This window comes from Schistocerca piceifrons, chromosome 1 (assembly GCF_021461385.2).
Source record: "Schistocerca piceifrons isolate TAMUIC-IGC-003096 chromosome 1, iqSchPice1.1, whole genome shotgun sequence".
NCBI lineage: Eukaryota > Metazoa > Arthropoda > Insecta > Orthoptera > Acrididae > Schistocerca > Schistocerca piceifrons.
In genome coordinates, this window is record NC_060138.1 from 961,493,150 (window position 1) to 961,518,091 (window position 24,942).

At 41.0% G+C, this 24,942-nt stretch overlaps 1 protein-coding gene across 8 annotated transcripts in view; it reads left to right on the forward strand.

Annotated features, from left to right (window-relative positions):
* The window catches only part of LOC124719303 (large proline-rich protein BAG6), a 240,856-nt gene that overhangs the window by 133,219 nt on the left and 82,695 nt on the right, over positions 1-24,942 (forward strand). For all 8 annotated transcript variants that reach the window (XM_047248444.1, XM_047244970.1, XM_047248452.1 and 5 more), the window contains 2 exons: positions 5,545-5,826; positions 11,620-12,113. In XM_047248444.1, the coding sequence (XP_047104400.1) occupies positions 5,545-5,826; positions 11,620-12,113 (776 nt within the window). The remainder of the gene's footprint in view (positions 1-5,544; positions 5,827-11,619; positions 12,114-24,942) is intronic.

Consider the following 24,942-nt stretch of genomic DNA (forward strand, 5'->3'; position numbering starts at 1 on the left):
CAGCGACTAATATGAGTCTATATTTAGATATAAATCGGATGGCCTCGGTTGGCACAACAGCTGTTTCAGCACAGCCAGCCTAGTCACCCATAGTTAGCAGATGTCTGTCCATTCAACACATCTGCATGCTTGTAAACAAAAGTAGACGTAAGTAACACATTGAGTTCCAAATTGCAGAAATGTTGTTTGTATTTGAATTTGGTATGATTTAAGTTTGATGTATTCAGCAAAGCAACACTTTGCCACAAAATACATAGCAGTTACTGCATCATCCAAATTTATTATTAAAGGTATTTGAAAGCTATTTTACTACTTCTAAAGATGTATATGTTTTACCTTATCTATTGAAAACATTGTCAGTTGTAACATTTGTGTTCGATTTCTACTTTACATATGGAAATGTGGTCTGCTTCCACATTTTAATAGTAGCAAATACAGATTTCAATTACTTTTAACAAGTATAAAGTATTTACGATCGCTGTGGCCAAACAAATGAAGAAATGTAATAAACTCTTATTTAGATGAATGGAGGTAAAATTCGCACAACATTGAATAGATTAACAATTAATTTTTATTGTTTTTGTCAAATTTATAACGAGTACAGGTCAGAACACATCAAAACTTGCACAATGGGACCGATATACTCCAACCTATCAGTTTCACATAAAAGAAATTATTCAGGTAGTGAAGGGAGACGAAAATGTAATAGTCATGGGTGACTGGAATTCGTCAGTAGGAAAAGGGAGAGAAGGAAACATAGTAGGTGAATATGGTTTGGGGGGAAGAAATGAAAGAGGAAGCCGCCTTGTAGAATTTTGCACAGAGCATAACTTAATCATAGCGAACACTTGGTTCAAGAATCATAAAAGAAGGTTGTATACCTGGAAGAATCCTGGAGATACTAAAAGGTATCAGATAGATTATATAATGGTAAGACAGAGATTTAGGAACCAGGTTTTAAATTGTAACACATTTCCAGGGGCAGATATGGATTCTGACCACAATCTCTTGGTTATGAACTGCAGATTGAAACTGAAGAAACTGCAAAAAGGTGGGAATTTAAGGAGATGGGACCTGGATAAACTGACTAAACCAGAGGTTGCACAGAGTTTCAGGGAGAGCATAAGGGAACAATTGACAGGAATGGGGGAAAGAAATACAGTAGAAGAAGAATGGGTAGCTCTGAGGGATGAAGTAATGAAGGCAGCAGAGGATCAAGTAGGTAAAAAGATGAGGGCTAGTAGAAATCCTTGGGTCACAGAAGAAATATTGAATTAAATTGATGAAAGGAGAAAATATAAAAACGCAGTAAATGAAGCAGGCAAAAAGAAATACAAACGTCTCAAAAATGAGATCGGCAGGAAGTGCAAAATGGCTAAGCAGGGATGGCTAGAGGACAAATGTAAGGATTTAGAACCTTATCTCACGAGGGGTAAGATAGATACTGCCTACAGGAAAATTAGAGAGACCTTTGGAGAAAATAGAACCACTTGTATGAATATCAAGAGCTCAGATGCCAACCCAGTTCTAAGCAAAGAAGGGAAGGCAGAAAGGTGGAAGGAGTATATAGAGGGTTTATACAAGGGCGATGTACTTGAGGACAATATTATGGAAATGGAAGAGGATGTAGATGAAGATGAAATGGGAGATATGATACTGCGTGAAGAGTTTGACAGAGCACTGAAAGACCTGAGTCGAAACAAGGCCCCGGGAGTAGACAACATTCCATTAGAACTACTGACGGCCTTGGGAGAGCCAGTCCTGACAAAACTCTACCATCTGGTGAGCAAGATGTATGAGACAGGTGAAATACCCTCAGACTTCAGGAATAATATAATAATTCCAATCCCAAAGAAAGCAGGTGTTGACAGATGTGAAAAATACCGAACTATCAGTTTAATAAGTCACAGCTGCAAAATACTAACGCGAATTCTTTACAGACGAATGGAAAAACTGGTAGAAGCGGACCTCGGGGAAGATCAGTTTGGATTCCGTAGAAACACTGGAACATGTGAGGCAATACTGACCTTACGTCTTATCTTAGAAGAAAGATTAAGAAAAGGCAAACCTACGTTTCTAGCATTTGTAGACTTAGAGAAAGCTTTTGACAATGTTGACTGGTATACTCTCTTTCACATTCTAAAGGTGGCAGGGGTAAAATACAGGAAGCGAAAGGCTATTTACAATTTGTACAGAAACCAGATGGCAGTTACAAGAATCGAGGGGCATGAAAGGGAAGCAGTGGTTGGGAAAGGAGTGAGACAGGGTTGTAGCCTCTCCCCGATGTTATTCAATCTGTATATTGAGCAAGCAGTAAAGGAAACAAAAGAAAAATTCGGAGTAGGTATTAAAATTCATGGAGAAGAAGTAAAAACTTTGAGGTTCGCCGATGACATTGTAATTCTGTCAAAGACAGCAAAGGACTTGGAAGAGCAGTTGAACGGAATGGACAGTGTCTTGAAAGGAGGATATAAGATGAACATCAACAAAAGCAAAACGAGGATAATGGAATGTAATCAAATTAAATCGGGTGATGCTGAGGGAATTAGATTAGGAAATGAGACACTTAAAGTAGTAAAGGAGTTCTGCTATTTAGGGAGTAAAATAACTGATGATGATCGAAGTAGAGAGGATATAAAATGTAGACTGGCAATGGCAAAGCGTTTCTGAAGAAGAGAAATTTGTTAACATCAAGTATAAATTTAAGTGTCAGGAAGTCGTTTCTGAAAGTATTTGTATGGAGTGTAGCCATGTATGGAAGTGAAACATGGACGATAACTAGTATGGACAAGAAGAGAATAGAAGCTTTCGAAATGTGGTGCTACAGAAGAATGCTGAAGATAAGGTGGGTAGATCACATAACTAATGAGGAGGTATTGAATAGGATTGGGGAGAAGAGAAGTTTGTGGCACAACTTGACTAGAAGAAGGGATCGGTTGGTAGGACATGTTTTGAGGCGTCAAGGGATCACAAATTTAGCATTGGAGGGCAGCGTGGAGGGTAAAAATCGTAGAGGGAGACCAAGAGATGAATACACTAAGCAGATTCAGAAGGATGTAGGTTGCAGTAGGTACTGGGAGATGAAGAAGCTTGCACAGGATAGAGTAGCATGGAGAGCTGCATCAAACCAGTCTCAGGACTGAAGACCACAACAACAACAACATCAGTTTCACCTACATCAAGCACGATCGCTTCTCAGCGTAACTGGCATCTGATTCTTCACCCTTGCTAGATGATCCAGAATGCTGCTTGGAGCTATTACCAAAGAGGAGGTCATCTTCAGTCCTATTTTAAATCCTTATAGCAGGATTCTTCTTAATAAGTTTTGTCATTTTATTTTAATTTTCAAATCAAACATCTTCCTTACTGATTTGTGTTCCCTCACTACAGAGAGGGTTCCTGGTGACAAAACCACGAAAATACTGATATAGGCTTAAATTCTTATGTATTATTTAGTAATTTTTCTGCTGTTTATACTCTTGAAATAACTTTCAGGTAATTCAACAATTGTGGAAAAGATTTTGCTACTCACTGTAAAGGTCAAGCTTTCAGCCAAAGCCTTCATCAGGAGAAAAAAAAAGAAAAGAAAAAAGGAAAAAAAAAACACACACACACACACACACACACACTGAACACTATATCTGGCTACTCTGACCAGACTGGGACAGAAATGTTTTACATAGGAGCAACAATCCATAGTGGAGCAGGAAAGGGTAAGGAATAGCAGGGCAAGGGTGTGGGAAGAGGAAACCTTGGTTCCGAGAGTTCCAGAACCTGTACAGAAAATTGGAATAGAGATCAACATAAACATCATTTCTGCCCTTTTTATTGCTCATCAAAACCGCACATTGCATGTTGTACCTCCATACAGCGAGACCTTCGGAGGTGGTGGTTCAGATTGCTGTACACACTGGTACCTCTAATACCCAGCAGCACGTTCTCTTGCATTGATGCATGCCTGTATCCACAAGTTCATCAAGGCACTGTTGGTCCAGATTGTCCCACTCCTCAACTTCGATTCGGCGCAGACCCCTCAGAGTGGTTGGTGGGTCACATCATCCATAAACAGCCTTTTTCAATCTATCCCAGGCATGTTCGATAGGGTTCATGTCTGGAGAACATGCTGGCCACTCTAGTCAATCAATGTCGTTATCCTGAAGGAAGTAATTCACGAGATGTGCACGATGGGAGCGTGAATTGTCGTCCTGAAGATGAATGCATCACCAGTATGCTACCTATATGGTTGCACTATCAGTTGGAGAATGGCATTCACATATCATACAGCCATTACAGCACCTTCCATGACCACCAGCGGCATACATTTGCCCCACATAATGCCACCCCAAAACATCAGGGAACCTTTACCTTGCTGCACTCACTGGATAGTGTGTCTAAGGCATTCAGCCTGATCGGGATGCCTCAAAACACATCACCGACGATTGTCTGGTTGAAGGCATATGCAACACTCACTGGTGAAGAGAACGTGATGCCAATCCTGAGCAGTCCATTCGGCATGTCGTTGCGCACATCGGTACCGCGCTGCATTGTGTTGCGGTTGTAAAGATGGACCTCACCATGGAAATCAGGAATGAAGTTGCGTATTATGCAGCCTATTGCACACAGTTTGTTGTAACACGATGTCCTGTGACTGCACAAAAAGCATTATTCAACCTGGTGGCGTTGCTGTCAGGGTTCCTCCTAGCCGTAATCCGTAGGTAGCAGTCATCCTCTGCAGTAGTAGCACTTGGGCGGCCTGAGCGAGGCATGTCATCGACAGTTTCTGTCTCTCTGTATATCCTCCATGTCTAAACAACATTGCTTTGGTTCACTCTGAGACGCCTGGACACTTTCCTTGTTGCGAACCCTTCCTGGCACAAAGTAACAGTGGGGACGCGATCAAACCGTGATATTGATCATATAGGCATGGTTGAACTACAGACAACACGAGCTGTGTACCTCCTTCCTGGTGGAATGACTGGAACTGAAGGGCTATTGGACCCCCTCCATCTAATAGGTGTTCCTCATGCATGGTTGTTTACATCTTTGGGCAGGTTTAGTGACATCTCTGAACAGTCAAAGGGACTGTGTCTCTGATACAATATCCACAGTCAGCATCAACTGGGGTGATGCAAAACTTTTTTGATGCGTTTATGGGAATATGAAAATCCAGTTCGTAGTACCTGTTCAAATTTGTATCCGAAAGGGAATAGGTAAATGATTATGCAAAATCCATGAGAAGCCGTACTAAGCTGGTATCATAATTCTGCACAGTGTAAAATATTTTTGTATCATAAGGAAATAGACCTTGATTAGGTTGATGAGCATCAAACTAGATAGCTGTGCACGGAAATCAAAAATCCATTTAGCGACACTGTCATATGCATGCTGACACTCTTATTGGTGTCAGAGCACCTGTCTAGACAACTTCACTGTGATATGAATTTTTTTTATATACAACAGGTTTAAGACCTGTATATGCACACACATACAATAGATCACAAAGCATACAATAGATCACAAAGCTTTGTCTTTTTCATGTTTCAGGTGCTGGAGCTTTCCCTTGGGGTGGAGCAGCTCCACCAGAGTTTATTCAAAATTTAGTACATGCCTTGGGTGGTCATATGATGGGACGCATGGGTGGTACTCAGAACAATGGAAATAGTGCAACAGGTGGAGTAACTGCTGGAGCTGTGCCAGCACCTGCAGCTGGGAATGGCGGACAAAACAGCCAAGCACGTGGAAATACTGCTACGTATCCTACAACAGCTACACAGACTCGTTCTACATCAAGGCCTCATGTTCATCTTGCACCTGCTGCTGTACCAGGTCAATACATTATCAGTCTATTGAAACTGCTTGCACTTGTTAGAGCCAGGCTCATAGTTTTCACATTTTTCAACAATTTGTGTCTTCTTCATTAGTAATACAGCATGAACATAATTTTAAGCTGTACTGATACAGTTAAGTGCTGCAATTTATAAATTTTCCTGAAGTCCATATATTTACAGTGCTATTATAGTTTCATTCATGAAATAATGTTCCAGTGGATCTTGTAATAAATGAATAATTGTCTCGCACGTCATAATGTAACTGCATTTTATAATCATCTAAGGTCTGCAATGCAGCTTATTTTATCTTGACCGTGAGGGTTTCAGATGTTGTAAATGGTAGTTGTACTTAGAGCCAAAGTGTTCCAGACAGATCAGGATCAATCTTCAGGTGAGGGATGAGAACAAGCCATATTAGTAATATGGCTCCATTTGATAGTGGGATGTAAATGTACTTGGGTCCCTTGTCAGGGAGTTAAGGTGCTCATTTCACTGAGGGCGTTAGGCTGATTACTGAAACTTCCTAGGTCAGTATAGTATCAAGTCTGAGTCTAAATGTTAGTGTTTCTGCATTGTGTTGTATAACTTTAGGATATCAACAAAAAATCAGTTTCTTAAAATATAATTGGATAGCTAAAGAAAATCTACTCCTCGAGCAGTGGCATGAGAAAACACATATAAGGGTTAAAGAAATGTGCATGATCTTGGAGCCAGTGGCTCTCCTTCTGGCAGAAGGGTTGAAGGGGAAGGAAAGAGGGATGAAGGAAAAGGAATGGCAAGGTTTAGGAAATGACGAGTTTGAGAAAGTCGCCCAGAACCGTGGGTCAGGGAAGACTTACCAGACGGGATGAGAAGGAAAGCCAGATTGTTGGGGGCTGCATTGGATGAGATTTTTAAACCTGAGGCCTTACTCAAAATGGAAGATAAGGTAATAAGCGAGAGAGAGATTACTGACAAAACATTGTACAAGACTTAATAAGAATGGAAACCTAAGTGCATTGCATATGGTAGAACTGGAGGGTGAGGGGAAAAAAAGACAGGTCAGAAAAAAAGAGGTATAAAACTAAAAAGAGATGAAGAAAGGAATATTTATTAAGAAGAAATGCAGAGACCAACGAATTTAAAGAAAATGATTAATATAAATTAAGGCCAGGCAGGTGGCAAGAACAAGACAGGATGTAGTGCCAGTTCCCAGCTGCAGAGTTCTGAGAATCTGCTTTATATTGTACTGTTTTACATGTTGATAGTTTCCATCCTTTCCATGACAACCCAAATATTCTCTTCCACAAGAGTCTTGGCATTCGAGGCAAACATATTTGTTCAGATGCAGACCTTTTATAGAAATACACAAACATTCTCAACTGAGCCTTCACCGAATGTAATTACCCTACCAGCCTATTTCAAAAGCAGATTTCCCATGCTATCAAATTCGTTCATGGGACCGTTGATCCTTCCAAAAACCAGCTTCTCATCATTCAGTACCACCCTGGTCTTGAATGTGTTCATCAGTTACTTCAACAATGCTATGACTTCCTAAAATCATACCTTGAAGTGGGGTCCATTCTGTCAGTCATTTTGCCCACTGCACCTAAAGTAACTTTCCATTGAGCCCCAAATATTTTCCTACCCTGTGGCTCCTACCTGTGTGACTGTCCCCCACTGTAAGATTAGTCTTATGGACTCTCCCACCTTTACCTATACCAGACCTGTAACCAACAAAACATAATGCTATTAAAGTTGATATGACTACCATTAAGATATCAGCCGGGATGAGTGGGCATATGCGGAGGTTATATACTGGCAACACACGATATACTGTTGTAGAGCGTGCTCTACAACATGACAAGCCATCACAGTACCTGCTTCACCACATAGACCATATGTATTCATCCCCCCAGACACCAGTCTCTCAGAACTCTGAAGGTGGGATCTGACATTACAACATGTCCTTGGTATGTGCCACCCACCTGAACTTAATTAATGTTAATTATTTTCTTCAATTTCCTCAATCTCGTCATTCTTCTCACTAACTATTCCTTTCTTCATTCCGTTTTAGTTCACTATATCTCTTATTTTCTGAACCATCCATTTTTCCCCCACTCCCTTCCTCTACCACATACTGTATAATGTTCTTGGGTTTCCACTCTTATTGACTTGTGCACAATGTTTTGGCAGTAATCTCTGTTGTGCGTATTATCCTATCTTACATCTTCAGGCTTTCAAGTTTTCAAATATTGTACAATTCAGTCTTCAACAATGCATCTTTCCTTCTCATCCCATTTGGTAAGTCTTTCCTGACCCAGGGTTTTGGACATTTTCCAAACTCTCCACACCTCCTAAACATAATGTTTTCGCTTCATCCCTCTTCCCTTGCTTTCAACCCTTGTGCCAAAAGAAGGAACCACTGGCTCCGAAGGCTTGCACATTTCTTTAACCCATGTATGTATTTACTCCTGCTGCTGCTTGGTGAGTAGATTGTTTTTATCTATTCAGTTATGTTGTACTGCTTTAAGAAATTGATGTTACTTGCCTTCAATGCCTATAACCATAAAGAAAATGGAAGAGCAGCCAGTCCATAGAGTGTGAACCATAATTATATAGTTGTACGTACTGACGAATCTTAGCAGAGAGAGAGAGAGAGAGAGAGAGAGAGAGAGAGAGACTGGGGCATAACAATCTGATTTAAATTAAGGTGTGTTCTCTTGAAGGCAATGGAGCAGGTGAAACACCATCATAGCACAAAATCTTAATCTGTTTCAAATCCTCAAGTGTCATTCTAATGACACAAATTTACTCCTAAGAATGGTTTAAAACAGTAGAACAGCATTTCACATTTGCAAAATCAGCAAAAGGTAGTTTGACTGTTCTAAATGCCAAGTCACATGGGAATTCGGAGACAGTGATAGTGTAGTCATGTGGAGACTTGTACACGAGTCTCTAAGACTTGGTGTGTCAGTTTGTTGCATACTGTCACTTACAGTGTATCAGAGGGAAAATTATGGTTTGAAGAAGAGAACACGAAGCATAAGTCAGACTAGTCAACAGTCGGATTGTGGAGAACATCTTGTCAGTCGTCCTCTATTAGGTTAAGAATAAGAGATGGCCCATTGGTAGTATTTTTATGTGTAAGTACTACTATTTGGTGAACTTACTGATCAGAACTTCACCAGGAAGAATATTTTTACACAATTAGAATTCTGGATCCGTGTGTTTACTGAAAACTTGGATAAGTGGAGCTTCTTTTTTGTAATAAACCTCTTGATTCCCAGCTGAAATACTTGTATAACACAAGATTTATTAAATTTGATTAAATAATGGAGCAAATATAAAAAGACAAGAAATGAAACTTCAAAATGGAGTATGATTCGAAAATTGTAGAAGCATATGTGACTGTAGAAAAAGTTTTAGATGCCACTTGTACAAAAATTAAAGAAACCTTCGTGGAAAAGAATAGGTGATGTAAGGATATTGAGAGTGTAAGCAAAGGAGATAAGGCTGAAAGATGGAAGGAATATGTAGAAGGGTTATGTAATGGAAAGGAAAGTGATGACAGTATTATCGAAATAGAAGTATTGGATGAGAATGAGGTCGGTGACATGGCACTGCAAGAAATTGACAAAGCACTGAAAGATCCAAATCATAACAAGCACCTTGATAGTGGATAATATCCAATAGAATTATTAAGATACTTGCAGCATTTGTGAGGCAGGCAGACTACCCCCAAACTTCAAAAAGAATGCAATAATTCAAATACTTTTTAGGCTTATGGTCAGTTGTTCAGTTCACTGCATGACATTTCAACTGGGCACCTGCCAGGCATGCTCAGGTAAGCCATCAAAGACTATTGCTAACTCTATCACGCAGCTTATTAGGCAGTGTTTGTATTTCATGCACGCATTAAGATGTCTTGACAGACTGACAACAGTATCCTTTGGACAGTGCCATTATGGCAGAATTGCAGAACTGGGCTGTTCTCAGGGTTTCGCTCACTGTGGCCTTCGGTGCAGTGTTATCTTCTTTTAGAGCAAGTCTTGGAAATGTGGAATTCCACACATTATCCAGCTGGTATAAACTACCACAGTTCATCAGATTTTCTGCCATACTAATTTCCACAGATTCTTTATTATTAAAGTTCCAAAAAGATGTTGCTGTAGCTAACATTATTGCTTCATCATACTCAGTTGAGTTCCCAGTGGAGATACAGTGTTTAGCAATAGCAGACGTGGTTGGCTGCACTGCTGGTGTTCAATGCTGGGTTTTTCCACAGTGCACTTGGTTTGGATTCTGTAAACCATATCAAATTGGCAAGATACTTTCTAGAGTCCAGATCAGTTTGGGTTTCAGAGAAATAGAGCGAGATTTGAAGCAATACTAACCCTACAATCTTAGAAAATAGATTAAAGAAACACAAATCCACATATATTAGCTTTTGTAGATTTAGAAAACGTTTTTGACGATATTGTGTGGAGTACTCCTCTTGCAGTACTGAAGTTATTGGGAGTAAAATGTAGACAGTGACATGCTATCCACAACTTGAGCAGAAACCAAACCACATTTATAAGAATCGATGCACATGAAAGGGAAGAAGTAATTGAGAAGTGTGAGGAAGGCTTGTGACCTATCCTGTCTCTGTTTTTTAACGTGTGCATAGAGCAACCAGTAAAGGAACCCCAGAGAAATTTTGAAAAGTTTCTAAAGTTCAGGGAGATGAAAGAAAAACTTGTTTTGTCGATAACACTGCAATTCTATCAGAGTGTACGAAGGACTTGGAAGGTCATCTGAACGGAATGGATAGTGTCTTGAAAAGTGATAAGATGAACCCCAACAAAATTAAAACAAGGCTAATGGAGTGTAGCCAAATTATTAAATAGGTTATGCCGAGAGGGAATTAAATTAGGAAATGTGACACTAAAAGCAGATCATCACTTAAGCAGTAGATTACTTTTGCTATTTGGGCAGCAAAATATCTGACAGCAGCAGGGGTTGGGGTAAAGATCTAACATGCAGAGTGGTAATAGCAAGAAAAGCTTTCTGAAAGAAGAGAAATATGTTGACATGTAACATAAATTTAAATGTTTGGAGATCTTTTCTGAAAGTATGTGTGTGGATTGTATCGTTACATGGAAGTGAAATTTGGACGATAAACAATACGGATGAGAAGAGGTTAGGAAATGTTGTACTATGAAAGTTAATGTAGATGGGTAGGTTAGATGAAAAAGAGACAGAGAGAGAGAGAGAGAGAGAGAGAGAGAGAGAGATACTGAATGGAATGGGGAGTAAAGAAATTTATGGCACAACTTGACTGAAAGGAGGGATTGGCTGACAGACTTATCCTGAGTTATGAAGGATTAGTTAATTTGATAAGCAAGGGTAGTGTGGGGGGGAAGGGAAGGGGGGGACCGTAGAGGGAGGGCTAAGCTTGAATACGATAAACTAGTTAAAGTGGATGTAGCACGCAGAATTTTACACGGATGAGATCTAGATGTCAAATAAATACTCAGCTCAGTCATATGTTGATCTTCAATTACTTAATATCTCTTCTTGTTTCTTCTCCATTTCCTTCTCAGACCATCTGTTCCGACCTGTTCTACATCTTTTTTCTGACCCATTCTGGATTATTCTCTCTCTCTCTCTCTCACTCTCACACACACACACACACACACACACACACACACACAGTCACTTTTCCAGTTAAGTTAATAGGGTATGGTTTGAAAACACTGCCTATACTATCAGTCAGATCAAAGGTGCTCTCAAATACAGTGATAAAGCATTTACATTCTGTTGACAGGTTTGGGTTCAAATTATTTTGACCCATTTCTTCCGTGTAACTCTCACCACATACGAAGCCGTCGACGTGGTGCATCTCAGGCTGCGGCGCAGCAACCCTCTCAACAGCAGTCGCAAACACAATCACAGTCACAGTCGCAGTCGCAACAGCAAGTACCAGCTAATGAACCTGATGCCGAACAGGCTAATACTGCTGCAATAGACTTATCACAAGCATCGGCTAGGACTTCTGCAACTGCAGCAGTGACAGCTGCTACAACTACCAGCAGCAGCAGCAGCAGCAGTAGTGGTGGTGGCGGCGGTGGCGGCGGCAGCAGCAGCAGCAGTAGCAGTAGCAGCAGCGGTAGCGGTAGTAGTACACTGCCAGCTGGTGGTGCTGCTTCCAACAACCAGCAGCAGCAGCAACAACAACAACAACAGCGGAGGGACTTACCTCCTGGAGTACCACCAAACCTTCTCGAAGTACTTCGAACCTTTATTCCCAGGAATGCTCAGGTAATGAATGCAGAATCCTGGTGCACAAATTTCTTTGGAAATCATAGTACTCTATGGTTGAAATGTAAATGCTTTATTTCTGTATTGACATAAACTATGTTTTCCAGAGTTATTTATGCACCGGAATTAATCCTGTGGATTCAAATAATTCCTAAAATGTGACTGGTTTGTCATTTCTGAAAACTTATATTCATCAGTCGCAGTGTTCCTTATTCGTAACTGATAAGTTTTAAAACAAAATTAGATTTCTTCTGCTTAGATGGACATAATCTTTATCTTTATAGATTGTTTCTGTAAAAACTAACTAGCAAATTCATTTTAACTCTTGCATTAACCCTGTCAATAATTGGGGGGAGGGGGGGGGGGAGGGTAATTTATGCCCATCCTTAAAAAAACTGTGATCTAGTCATGTATTTTATATTTCAAATTTTGGAAAAAAATTAACAATGTAGGAAAAGATGGATTGCTACTTACCATAAAGAAGAAAGTTGCAGACAGGCACGATTAAAGGACACTCTCAGCTTTCGGCCACAGCCTTTGTCGTCATGAGAGAGAGAGAGAGAGAGAGAGAGAGAGAGAGAGAGAGAACATCCACATACATAAGCAAGCACACATCATGCACACACTACCACCAACTCCAGCAACAAAAAATATTGGTTGTTTTTAATGATTTCTTATGCCAGATTCTGTAATTGTTTTCTATTTTTCAGTTTAGCTTAACTCAAAAATTTAAACCGTAGTAGTGAATACGACTTCTTGCCACAAATGTCATATTCATATTTTCAGTTTATGGACCCTACTTATACATCAGTACATACTTAAAAAAATTAATGTAATTTTTTTCCTTCCATAAAGTTTCTCTCCCCCTCAACTGTCCCGCTCCCCTTTTCCCTTGGTACTACATGTTATGGAAAATGGGTTGGTATTGCTAGAGTTCATTTGACTTCTAGTTGAGTAGACAAAGTGCTGAAAATCTTTCTTGGTGGTGCTGCGACAACTGTCACATTCATTATTTATTAATATTTCAGTCTAGTTTGAATGAGAAAGTCCCGTAGAAAAGTTCTAACCTTACTTTTCAGCTAACTTAGTTTGACTGATCTTTCCAAGTTCACGAAATCCCCCATTTCTTTGATCTGTTACTTACACATTTGCAATTCTTTCTAATGAAATAGTTAAATGTGCCTTTAATTGTTAATGTGAATGTTGATTGTATTATTTTCTAATAATTTCAGAGTGCTCCACTGCTTCTCTTTCTTCCACTTGATCAAGCACTTAATTTACATACAAATGAAAAGACCCCTTCAGATGACCCATTTAGCATAAGCCAACGTTCATTCTAGCGTAGGCAGATTTTTTATCATCAGGGTCCTCATTTCAGTGTGGTGCACATAGTCTTCCAGACTAAAATTCATATCGACGGTAGGCAATGAAAACCTCGTAATTCCATCTGTGTGTGAAAACTCAGTTATAGTAACTAGAAACTCTGTAATCAAAGAGAGATTTAAAAGTGGATGGATTTCTCTAATCTGTCAATAAGTAAGCTTCTGCTACCCAGTGACACATGTAGCAGCTTTCTGTATAAATAAGTAAATAAGGCACTACAAAACAGTTGTATTACCAGAAGCATTGTACGCGTCAGAAACAACCACAATTGGAGCATCAGGCATCATAGACACAGAAAAAATAGAACGCAAAATTCTCAGAAAAATATTTGGACCAATTCACAGAGATGGCATATGGATGAAGCGACCTACCAAAGAGCTGTACCAGCACACTGACAGACTAACAGACGCGATCAGAAAACGCAGATTAACTTTCTATGGGCACATACAGAGAATGGACAACAACCGACTTGCAAAGAAAATTTTTGATGTAGTAAACAGCTCAAGCAAGAAAACAAATTGGTATCATGAAATAGACGAAGACTTAAGGCAGATAGGGATCAACAGGCAAATGATAGGAGACAGGAAATACTTCAGAAACAAAGTTAGGAGTGCAAAATTTATTGTAAAGGAGAGAAAGAAGACAGGAACATTATGGACAGAGCAAAGGAAACAGGAGCACAGCCAAAGGATGAAGAAATTTTGGGAAGAGAAGAGGACGAAAGGAAAGAAGTGAAAATTGTGTCATCATGTGATTTTAGAGTTCAAACACTGTCCATAAGGGCAACAATGAAATGAATGAATGAATGAAGTAAATAAGTAAATTGATCATAAGGGGAAATGCTTGTAGAAATCCAGAATGTGTCTATATTCTCTGTTGCAGATCGGTGCAAATGGGTACTGGAAGCTTTTTCACTTCCCATTCTGTTGAACTGCAAATCCTGATTTATTTCCGCATGTGACAGATCTGTAACTACACAAACTAGTAAATTCTTCCATTTTGTATACTTTCTTAAATACTGCTAAGATTGCCACATGCAACTGCGTGCCTGTGATACCTACACTTCCACAGAGCACAAAAGAATATGCAACGAACTGAGCAAACTCTTTGCTAGATGACTATGAAAATAATCAGCCACAACCTGTGGAGGCACATGATTGTCATTTTTGATAACAACACTGTACAAAACTGTTCCTCCTGAAGTTGGCGTAAAAGAATACTTCATAGTTGTAGCTGAATATTTAAAAAAATCATCATCCATGAAAGGGTGCAAGGGTGTTGTTAAAAATAGTACAATTTTGTAGGTCATCCAAATGCCACACTAACTGGGCATCTTTCTCGTCTTTAGAGAGCTTCAGAGCTTTCTTTTAAGTTTTGAAACCTCTTGTATGCACTCAGATTCTTCATACTTTGTTTTTTTGTATTCCCTGACGTAGTAAGACATTTTATGCCTTTGTAAATTGAGACTGATAAAAGTATCCAGTGTCTTATAATACACTAAAAATTTTGCAGGCTCCTTCTTTTCTGCAAAAAGATAAGATTCCCATACTTCAGATTGAAATGCGAATGTCTTGTCAGTTTACATAATTCTGACTCGCCATTGTTTCTATTTAATGACACCACTGTCAAAACTGACCCCCCACCTATTTCATAGTTGGTGTTTCTTCTGTGTTGTGACCATATGGTGTGTGAACATATCATTCACTCCCAACTAAGACGCTGCTGCCCTGCTTGTGGGCTAGAGCCTGAGCAGACCAGAGTGCTCTTGCTTGAAATCAATTAGTTGATGAGTCCTGATCTAATGCCAATACTATGTAGGTTATCGGAGAATTTTCTGTGATGGTAACACACCGTAATTATTGTCATTTTGTTTTGCTGCACATCCAAGCCACAACCTCATCTCTAATGTCACTGTTTTATCACTAAAAGTGAAGTCTTAAAAGGTTTTCTTTGAGTTCTTGAAATGGATGTAAATCGGTTGAGGCCAAGTCGGAAATGTATGGAGGATGATCGATGGCAGCAAACCCAAGGCATCTGATTGTTGCAGATATCATAACGCACATGTGTGGTCTGGCATTGTCATGACGAGAGAGAGGATGCTCCATGCACAGACAGTTAGAAACTCAATTACAGCACACTGTTTGTCATGCACCAACATAGTTATGTTATCCAATGCCATGTTATATGCTACAGTTTGGAGTCCTCTTTACGCAGAAGCTTCCAACTTGTGTGAATGATGCATGGAAGTCAACGGAGTTACTTGCTTGATGAGTAATAACTCAATCAATCAGGGTGCACCCATCTGCAGGTGGTTGCTCATGTCGGCACCAATGATGTGTGTTGCTATGGATCGGAGGAAATCCTCTCTGGCTTCCGGCGGCTATCTGATTTGGTGAAGACTGCAAGTCTCGCTAGCGGGATGAAAGCTGCATTGGTAAAGTACCGGAACTTCAAGCGCTGATAGAAAGCACCGAAGATGAAATCGTTATAGGTACAGAAAGCTGGCTGAAGCCAGAGATAAATTCTGCCGAAATTTTTACAAAGGCACAGACGGTGTTTACAAAGGATACATTGCATGCAACCGGTGGTGGCGTGTTTGTCGCTGTTAGTAGTAGTTTATCCTGTAGTGAAGTAGAAGTGGATAGTTCCTGTGAATTATTATGGGTGGAGGTTACACTCATCAACCGAGCTAGGTTAATAATTGGCTCCTTTTACCGACCTCCCGACTCAGCAGCATTAGTGTCAGAACAACTGAGAGAAAATTTGGAATACATTTCACATAAATTTTCTCAGCATGTTATAGTCTTAGGTGGAGATTTCAATTTACCAGATATAGACTGGGACACTCAGGTGTTTTGGACGGGTGGTAGGGACAGAGCATCGAGTGACATTATACTGAGTGCACTATCCGAAAATTACCTCGAGCAATTAAACAGAGGACCGACTCATCGAGATAACATCTTGGACCTACTGATAACAAACAGACCCGAACTTTTTGACTCTGTAAGTGCAGAACAGGGAATCAGTTGTCATAAGGCCGTTGCAACATCCCTGAATATGGAAGTTAATAGGAATATAAAAAAGGGAGGGAAGTTTATCTGTTTGGCAAGAGTAATAGAAGGCAGATTTCAGACTACCTAACAGACCAAAACGAAAATTTCTGTTCCGACACTGATAGTGTTGAGTGTTTATGGAAAAAGTTCAAGGCAGTCGTAAAATGCATTTTAGACAGGTACGTGTCGAGTAAAACTGTGAGGGATGGGAAAAACCCACCGTGGTTCAACAACAAAGTTAAGAAACTACTGCGAAAGCAGAGAGAGCTTCACTCCAAGTGTAGACGCAGCCAAAACCTCTCAGACAAACAGAAGCTAAACGATGTCAAAGTTAGCGTAAGGAGGGCTATGCGTGAAGCGTTCAGTGAATTCGAAAGTAAAATTCTATGTACCGACTTGACGGAAAATCCTAGGAAGTTCTGATCGTACGTTAAATCAGTAAGTGGCTCGAAACAGCATATCCAGACACTCTGGGATGATGATGGCATTGAAACAGAGAATGACACGCGTAAAGCTGAAATACTAAACACCTTTTTCCAAAGCTGTTTCACAGAGGAAGACCGCACTGCAGTTCCTTCTCTAAATCCTCGCACAAACGAAAAAATGGCTGACATCGAAATAAGTGTCCAAGGAATAGGAAAGCAACTGGAATCACTCAACAGAGGAAAGTCCACTGGACCTGACGGGATACCAATTCGATTCTACACAGAGTACGCGAAAGAACTTGCCCCCCTTCTAACAGCCGTGTACCGCAAGTCTCCAGAGGAACGGAAGGTTCCAGTTGATTGGAAAAGAGCACAGGTAGTCCCAGTCTTCAAGAAGGGTCGACGAGCAGATACGCAAAACTATAGACCTATATCTCTGACGTCGATCTGTTGTAGAATTTTTGAACATGTTTTTTGCTCGAGTATCATGTCGTTTTTGGAAACCCAGAATCTACTCTGTAGGAATCCACATGGATTCTGGAAACAGCGATCGTGTGAGACCCAACTCGCTTTGTTCGTGAGACCCAGAAAATATTAGATACAGGCTCCCAGGTAGATGCTATTTTCCTTGACTTCCAGAAGGCGTTCGATACAGTTCCACACTGTCGCCTGATAAACAAAGTAAGAGCCTACGGAATATCAGACCAGCTGTGTGGCTGGATTGAAGAGTTTTTAGCAAACAGAACACAGCATGTTGTTATCAATGGGGAGATGTCTACAGACGTTAAAGTAACCTCTGGCGTGCCACAGGGGAGTGTTATGAGACCATTGCTTTTCACAATATATATAAATGACCTAGTAGATAGTGTCGGAAGTTCCATGCGGCTTTTCGCGGATGATGCTGTAGTATACAGATGAGTTGCAGCATTAGAAAATTGTAGCGAAATTCAGGAAGATCTGCAGCGGATAGGCACTTGGTGCAGGGAGGGCAACTGACCTTTAACATAGACAAATGTAATGTATTGCGAATACATAGAAGGAAGGATCCTTTATTGTATGATAATATGATAACGGAACAAACACTGGTAGCAGTTACTTCTGTAAAATATCTGGGAGTATGCGTGCGGAACGATTTGAAGTGGAATGATCATATAAAATTAATTGTCGGTAAGGCGGGTACCGGGTTGTGATTCATTGGGAGAGTCCTTAGAAAATGTAGTCCATCAACAAAGGAGATGGCTTACAAAACACTCGTTCGACTTATACCTGAGTATTGCTCATCAGTGTGAGATCCGTACCAGACCGGGTTGACGGAGGAGATAGAGAAGATCCAAAGAAGAGCGACGCGTTTCGTCACAGGGTTATTTGGTAAGCGTGATAGCGTTACGGAGATGTTTAGCAAACTCAAGTGGCAGACTCTGCATGAGAGGCGCTCTGCATCGCGGTGTAGCTTGTTCGCCAGGTTTCGAGAGGGTGCGTTTCTGGATGAGGTATCGAATATATTGCTTCCCCCTACTTTTACCTCCCGAGGAGATCACGAATGTAAAATTAGAGAGATTCGAGCGCGCACGGATGCTTTCAGACAGTCGTTCTTCCCGCGAACCATACGCGACTGGAACAGGAAAGGGAGGTAATGACAGTGGCACATAAAGTGCCCTCCGCCACACACCGTTGGGTGGCTTGCGGAGTATAAATGTAGATGTAGATGTAGATCAATATTGAGAACAGAATAAAAAATTCAGCAGCATTTCTTTTTAACACACCAAACAATTGAAAATTCAGGCTAGAATAACAATAATATTATTAAAAGGATAGATAGCTACTCACCATGTCATGGAGATAATGAGTTGCAGACAGGCACAGCAAAAAAATATAATGGAAACTCCAGGTAGGAATATCAACAGTGCAGGAAAAGATAGATTGCTACGTACCGTAAACAAGACACGTCGAGTTGCTGACAGGCACGATTAAAAGACACTCACATATGGCTTTTGGCAACAGCTTTCTTTATTACGCACACAAAAGCACACCTCACGCACACATGTCCGCCAATTCCAGTATCTTGGCCCAGAATGGAATATCGTGTGGGGTGCAAGCAGCAATCTGGAGGTGATGGGGAAGGGGAAGAGATAGTAGTGTTTGGGTCTGGAGAGAGACGAACGCTGTCTGGTGGAGTGTGCATGGACGAGACTCAAACAGGCACAGTGTCAGGAGTTTGTGGGGAAGGGAGGTGGGGAAAATAAGGAACAAAAAATGAGAGGAGCGAGGAAAGACGGGTGGATGCTTTGGCAGAGGGCTACAAATAAATAGGGTGGGAGACAAGGATGGGGAGAAGATGATAGGACGGGGGTAAAACTGTTGGGTGGGGGCTGTGGGGACAATATGTTAGTGTAGGTTGAGGCCAGGATAATTAGGGAAGCATCCAGATGGCTCGGGTAGTGAAATAGCCATTGAGATCAAATGTGTTACATTTAGGTGCGTGTTGTGACACAGGGTGATCTACTCTGCTCTTCGCCACAGTTTGGTGGTGGCTGTTCATACTGGTGGACAGCTGGTAGGTAGTCATACCAATATAAAAAGCTGTGCAATGATTGCAACAGAGCTGGTAAATGACATGGCTGCTTTAACAGGTGGCCTGGCCCCGGATTAGGTAGGATAAACCTGCGACAGAACTGGAATAGGAAGTGCTGGGTGGGTGGATTGCACAGGTTTTGCACCTGGGTCTTCCACAGGGATATGATCCTTGTGGCAGAGGGTTGGGATTGGGAGTGGCATAGGAAAGAACTAGGATGTTGTGGAGGTTGGGTGGGTGAAGGACCACCAATTAAGTAGGGGTGGGAAGTATTTCAGGTAGAATGTCCCTCATTTCAGGGCAAGATTATAGGTAATCAAAGACCTGGTGAAGGATGTGGTTTACTTGTTCCAGTCCAGGGTGGTACTGGGTGACGAAGGGGACACTCCTTCCCTCCACCACCAGGTTTTCTGAACTGTGCAGATGGGAATTATCCTTAAACACATTCTCTGCTCTGTTAATTATCCTGGCATCATCCTACAGTAACTATCCCCACACCCTCTACCCAACATTTTCTACCCCATGCCCTATCATCTCCTCACCATTCTTGCCTCCCACCTGTTTATTTGTAGCCCTCTGCCAGTTTCCACTCCCTATGTCCTATCATCTCCTCCTCATTCTCATCTCCCACTCTGTTGATTTGCAGTCCTCTGCCAACACATTCACCTGTCTTTTCCCCCTCCTCTCATGTTTTGTTCCTTTTTCCCCCCAGCTCCCTTCCCCACAACACTGCGCATGTTGGAGTCTAGTCCCGGCACACTCTACCAGGCAGCATTAGTCTCTCTCCCCATCTGTACACTACTCTCTCTTCCCCTTCCCCTTCAGATTGCTGCTTGCATCCCATGTGTTGCTACATTCTGGACAAAGGTGCTGGTGTTGGCAGTCATGTGTACATGAGGGGTGTGTGTGTGTGTGTGTGTGTGTGTGTGTGTGTGTGTGTGTGTGTGTGTGTGACTACACACACACACACACACACACACACACACACACACACACACACAGACTGTAGGTGGAATAGAAGGCAGTGTAGTGCTAGAGTGGGAACAGGAAAAGGGATAGGTGGCTGAAGAACAGTTACTAAAGAAGGTTGAGGCCAGAGAGGTTACAGGTACATAGCATGTATCACAGGGAGAGTTCCCACCTGCGCTACTCACAAGAGACGGGGTTGATACGAAGGATCCAAATGGCAAAGGCTGTGAATCTGTCATTAAAGAGAAGAATGTTCCGATGGGTATCATACTCAGCTACTGGTTGGTGCAGCTATTTCTTGGCCACAGTGTGTTGGTGGCCGTTCGTGTGGGCAGACAGCTTGTTGGTTGTCATGCCCACATAGAATGCAGTACAGTGGTTGCAGCTCAGCTTGTAGATTGCAAGGCTACTTTCACAGCAACCCTGCCATTGATAGGGTGGGTGATGTTTGTGACCAGACTGGAATAGGATGGATGTATGGGACAAGTCTTGCACCTAGGTGTGTGACAGGAATATGAGCCATGAGGCAAGGGGAATGGGAGCAGGGATGTAGTAGGGATGAACAGGGATGTTGTGTAGGTTCACTGGGCACCAGAACACCACTATGGGAGGGCTGTGAAGTATAATGGAGAGGGCATACCTCATTTCAGGGCACGACAAGAGGTGGTCAAAACCCTGGCAGATTTTGTGATTCAGTTGCTCCAGACATGGGTGGTACTGAGTCATGAGGGGAATGCCCCTCTGTGGCTGAACAGTGGGACTTTCGGGGTGGGAGGGACTGGAGAGAAATGGCATGGGACATAAGCAAAAGGGGAAAAAGGTATTGAGGTTCCGAAGGAATGTGGATAGGTTGTTCTAACCCTCACCCTCAATCCAAATCACAAAGGTGTCATCAGTGAATCTGATCCAGGTGAGGGATTCGGGATTCTGCGTGGTTCTTCTAGATAGCTCTTGAATAGGCTGGCATAGGATGATGCTATGCATGTGTCCATTGCCATACCGTAGGTTTATTGATAGGTGATAAGAGGTGTTAGTGTAAAGGGAGGTGCCATCAGTAGTGGCAAACAGCACACCGTACGGTAAAGAAACAGGAACTGTGGAGAATCTGTGGAGGAAATGGTTGATATATTTTATGTAGGAGGGTAGGATGTGGGTAATAGGCTGAAGGTGTTGGTTTACAAGAGCAACTGGTCACAATGAGATCAAAGTTAAAAATAACTGAAAAGACTACAATTTGGGTTCAAGGTCGGTGGATGGATATGTATGAAGAAAGGGGACAGTAGATGTGACTAGATTAGGTGAGGTTGGTATTTGCGAACTGGAATGAGAGGAGAGAAAGAGTGAGGGTTGGGAAGGGGGTCTGTAGGATCCGATTATACAAGTCTGTGTGGCATATGCAGGTATGGAAGTACAACGTGAAAATATGCTGGAGCGATGCAGGAACACTTTTCCTCAGGTTTCGTCGTGTTTCCCCACACTTCATCCAGCCTGTCCTTATTGTAATTTTTCCCGCTTATGTTTGTGATTTTTTAAAATGTATTTCTGCATTAGCTATTTAATTTTATGCATTTTTATCCTGCACTACATATACTTGCTCCTTCCATCTGCACCAACACAGAAAAGTTCCTTATCCATAGTCCGAACCCAGTCCCTCATGATGTTCCTGCACTGTTGCCTAGCTCATAGAGTCCCCCCAAAATGGCCTTACCATCAAATTACTTGTCTCCGGCTGCAACTCCCCCTGCCACACTGACCTCCATCTGCTCAGATTCCACCAGTTCTTAATCTTAACCCTGTTCCTGCAAAACAATGTAAATTGGGCCCAAACCTTCTTGCAATCCCCCTCTCCAGCTACAAAATTTTGCTGTACAATCTCAAATTCCTCTATCCCATCTACCACATCAAAACTATTGCTCTCCAGGAACTATACCAGCATGCACACCACCACCTCAAAAACTCTCCAACCTCCTCCTGCTTTGGACTACCACTATCCACTACCTTTACAACAGCTTTCGAATGTCCTTGCATCCCCTCATAGCTAACAAACCCTGCCTTGTAGACCTAATACATTACCATACCCTCAAAGACTCACTCCCACCACCATACAGCATCCAGAACCTAAACAGACCCAAAACAGTCATGAACCTATCCTCCAAAAGCTTCAGTCCCACAGTAGTAGTCTTGTCCAGAGGCCTTACCTATTGCCCCACTCCCAAATTCAATCATGCCTGGCTTCTCTCTTACTTCCAGTTACTACAGTGGAAACAATTTTTTGTCACCGCTCTACCACACAGACTTACCCAAAACCTATGTTTTACCCTGCTTGACTCAGTTCACTCCTCCATCAATTGTCACACACCCTTACTGCCCCCAGGTCGCCCTGCTAGCTTTCCAGAATTTCTTAACCTTGAACCTTGCCTCATCATCATTCCCCAAATCCCTCAACATGCAAGCCAAACTTACATCCACAGAAAGAACTGCAATATACAACCTAAAAACTGATCCTGACCTTATAATCCTGCCTGCTGACAAAGGCTCCACCACTGAGGTTTCAAACCACAAGGATTAGCTGGCAGAAGGACTCCGCCAGCTGTCAGACTCGTCCACCTGCGAACCCTGACACATTGACACCATTCCAGAAATCCAACAGGATCTCCAGTCTCTCCTTAAATTTTCTGGCCCATTCCAGAACCTCCCCCTCTCCTATCGCATTGCCTTCAGGAACTTCTTTCCAGCCTTGCGGTTAATGGTCCTCGAGTCCTCTGTTGAGACTTTCATGTTCTTATGCCATACTTTGTCTAACAGGATACCAAGATTGATATTTTTGTGGTCTTGAGTAGTCCTGCTGCTGTCTTGACTAGCGGGTCATTCCATATCAAATCACCCAATAAAAAAATAAATTTTACACCCACCTCCTTAGATTTTCATGGAAATTTGGCTCAAATGGTTCTAATACCATCCTGACAACACCTGCAAATTTTTTTTCTGTATCTGTTATAGATTTTTTATAAATTTTTAAAGTTTTTATGTTTTGTGTTTTCCGAACCTTCGGAAATGGTAATTTTAATTTGTATTCAAAACTTTAAAATTGCTTATCTTAAAAACTCTTTTAGATAACATCATGAATTTTTGCAGCAAGTTTATTTATTATACATATTTGAAGATAAAAATGATACTATTAGAATATATTAATATTTTCTATGAAAAAAATATATATATGTAAAATTTTCTTAAATGGATGTTTTGTTTCATAAGAATTGCAATATCTAGAGTCTCAGACCTGATAGAATACTCAAATTTGTTTTAATTTACTCTTAAACATATAGGCTACTTGATAAAACAAAAATAATGATGGATTTTTAACATGTTTATTAATTATAGTAGATTACTTTAGAATTATGTACAAAGATAGTGTACTTACGACATTTATGTATAACCCAACTGATTGCTTGAAACATTGAATTTTTTGAGTAATTTTGTCTTTTTAATACACATTAATGCTGATTCAAACTGTTTCTCCACTTCATCCAAGAGCTTTCAGTTCTTTTGGTGCAGTCTTTTTTGAAGTAATACATTCTTCCAGTGCCGCTTGATTGAGGTGCTTCTACTACACAGACTATGTGCTCCAAAGGCACTGTGCAAGAATCTTCTCTTTCAGGCCAATAAAATGATGCAGCTGGTCCTGAAGGATGTAGAAATAGAATTTCTACATCTCCATCGTCATTGAATATTTTTCAATATTTTTTTCACAAAACTTGTACACATCGATTGCTGTCATTATTTGTTCTTTGTCTGAAAGCTGTAGACTGGCTTTCCTTAAAATTCTTTAAATAGTTCCTCCTAGGCCATCACAAATTGACTTCCCATGACTTGTTGCAAAAAAAGAGTGTTGGGCCTTCAAATTAAAGTCTCTCAAGTGTTCAGTCAAATTTTTAAAACTGTTTCTATTTTTGTACTGCCCAGCACAACCATCTGTAAAGTAATGAACTGAGTCAATGTCAGTATGATGTAATGACAGCCACTTTGTAATTTCTTTTTGTACAAAGTTAACAAAACCAGTGTCATGTTCTTGGTCATCACTAATAAAACAGTGGTTGCAAACAAAAACATTGTTTTCCTCATTTCTTAGAAAAACTCCAACTGGGTGTAGAGTACAACCACCTCTATTCCATTGGTAACTTTGAATCTCATTTTGTATAACAAAGGAATAATTTTCACTGAAATCCATCACAATAATTGCTGTTTTGGGTGGTGGGTCTTCTTTCAATCTTTTAAAGGCTGCTGATTGGGATTTTGCTATAAACGAGTGTGGGGTGAGCTTTTCCAATGACCTAACCAATAAAGAAATGTAGTCTTCAGCGCTGATAGACTGATCATTTCTGCCCTGTCTGTGTTAACCCACTGACTGATTACAATTTCTTCTTCTA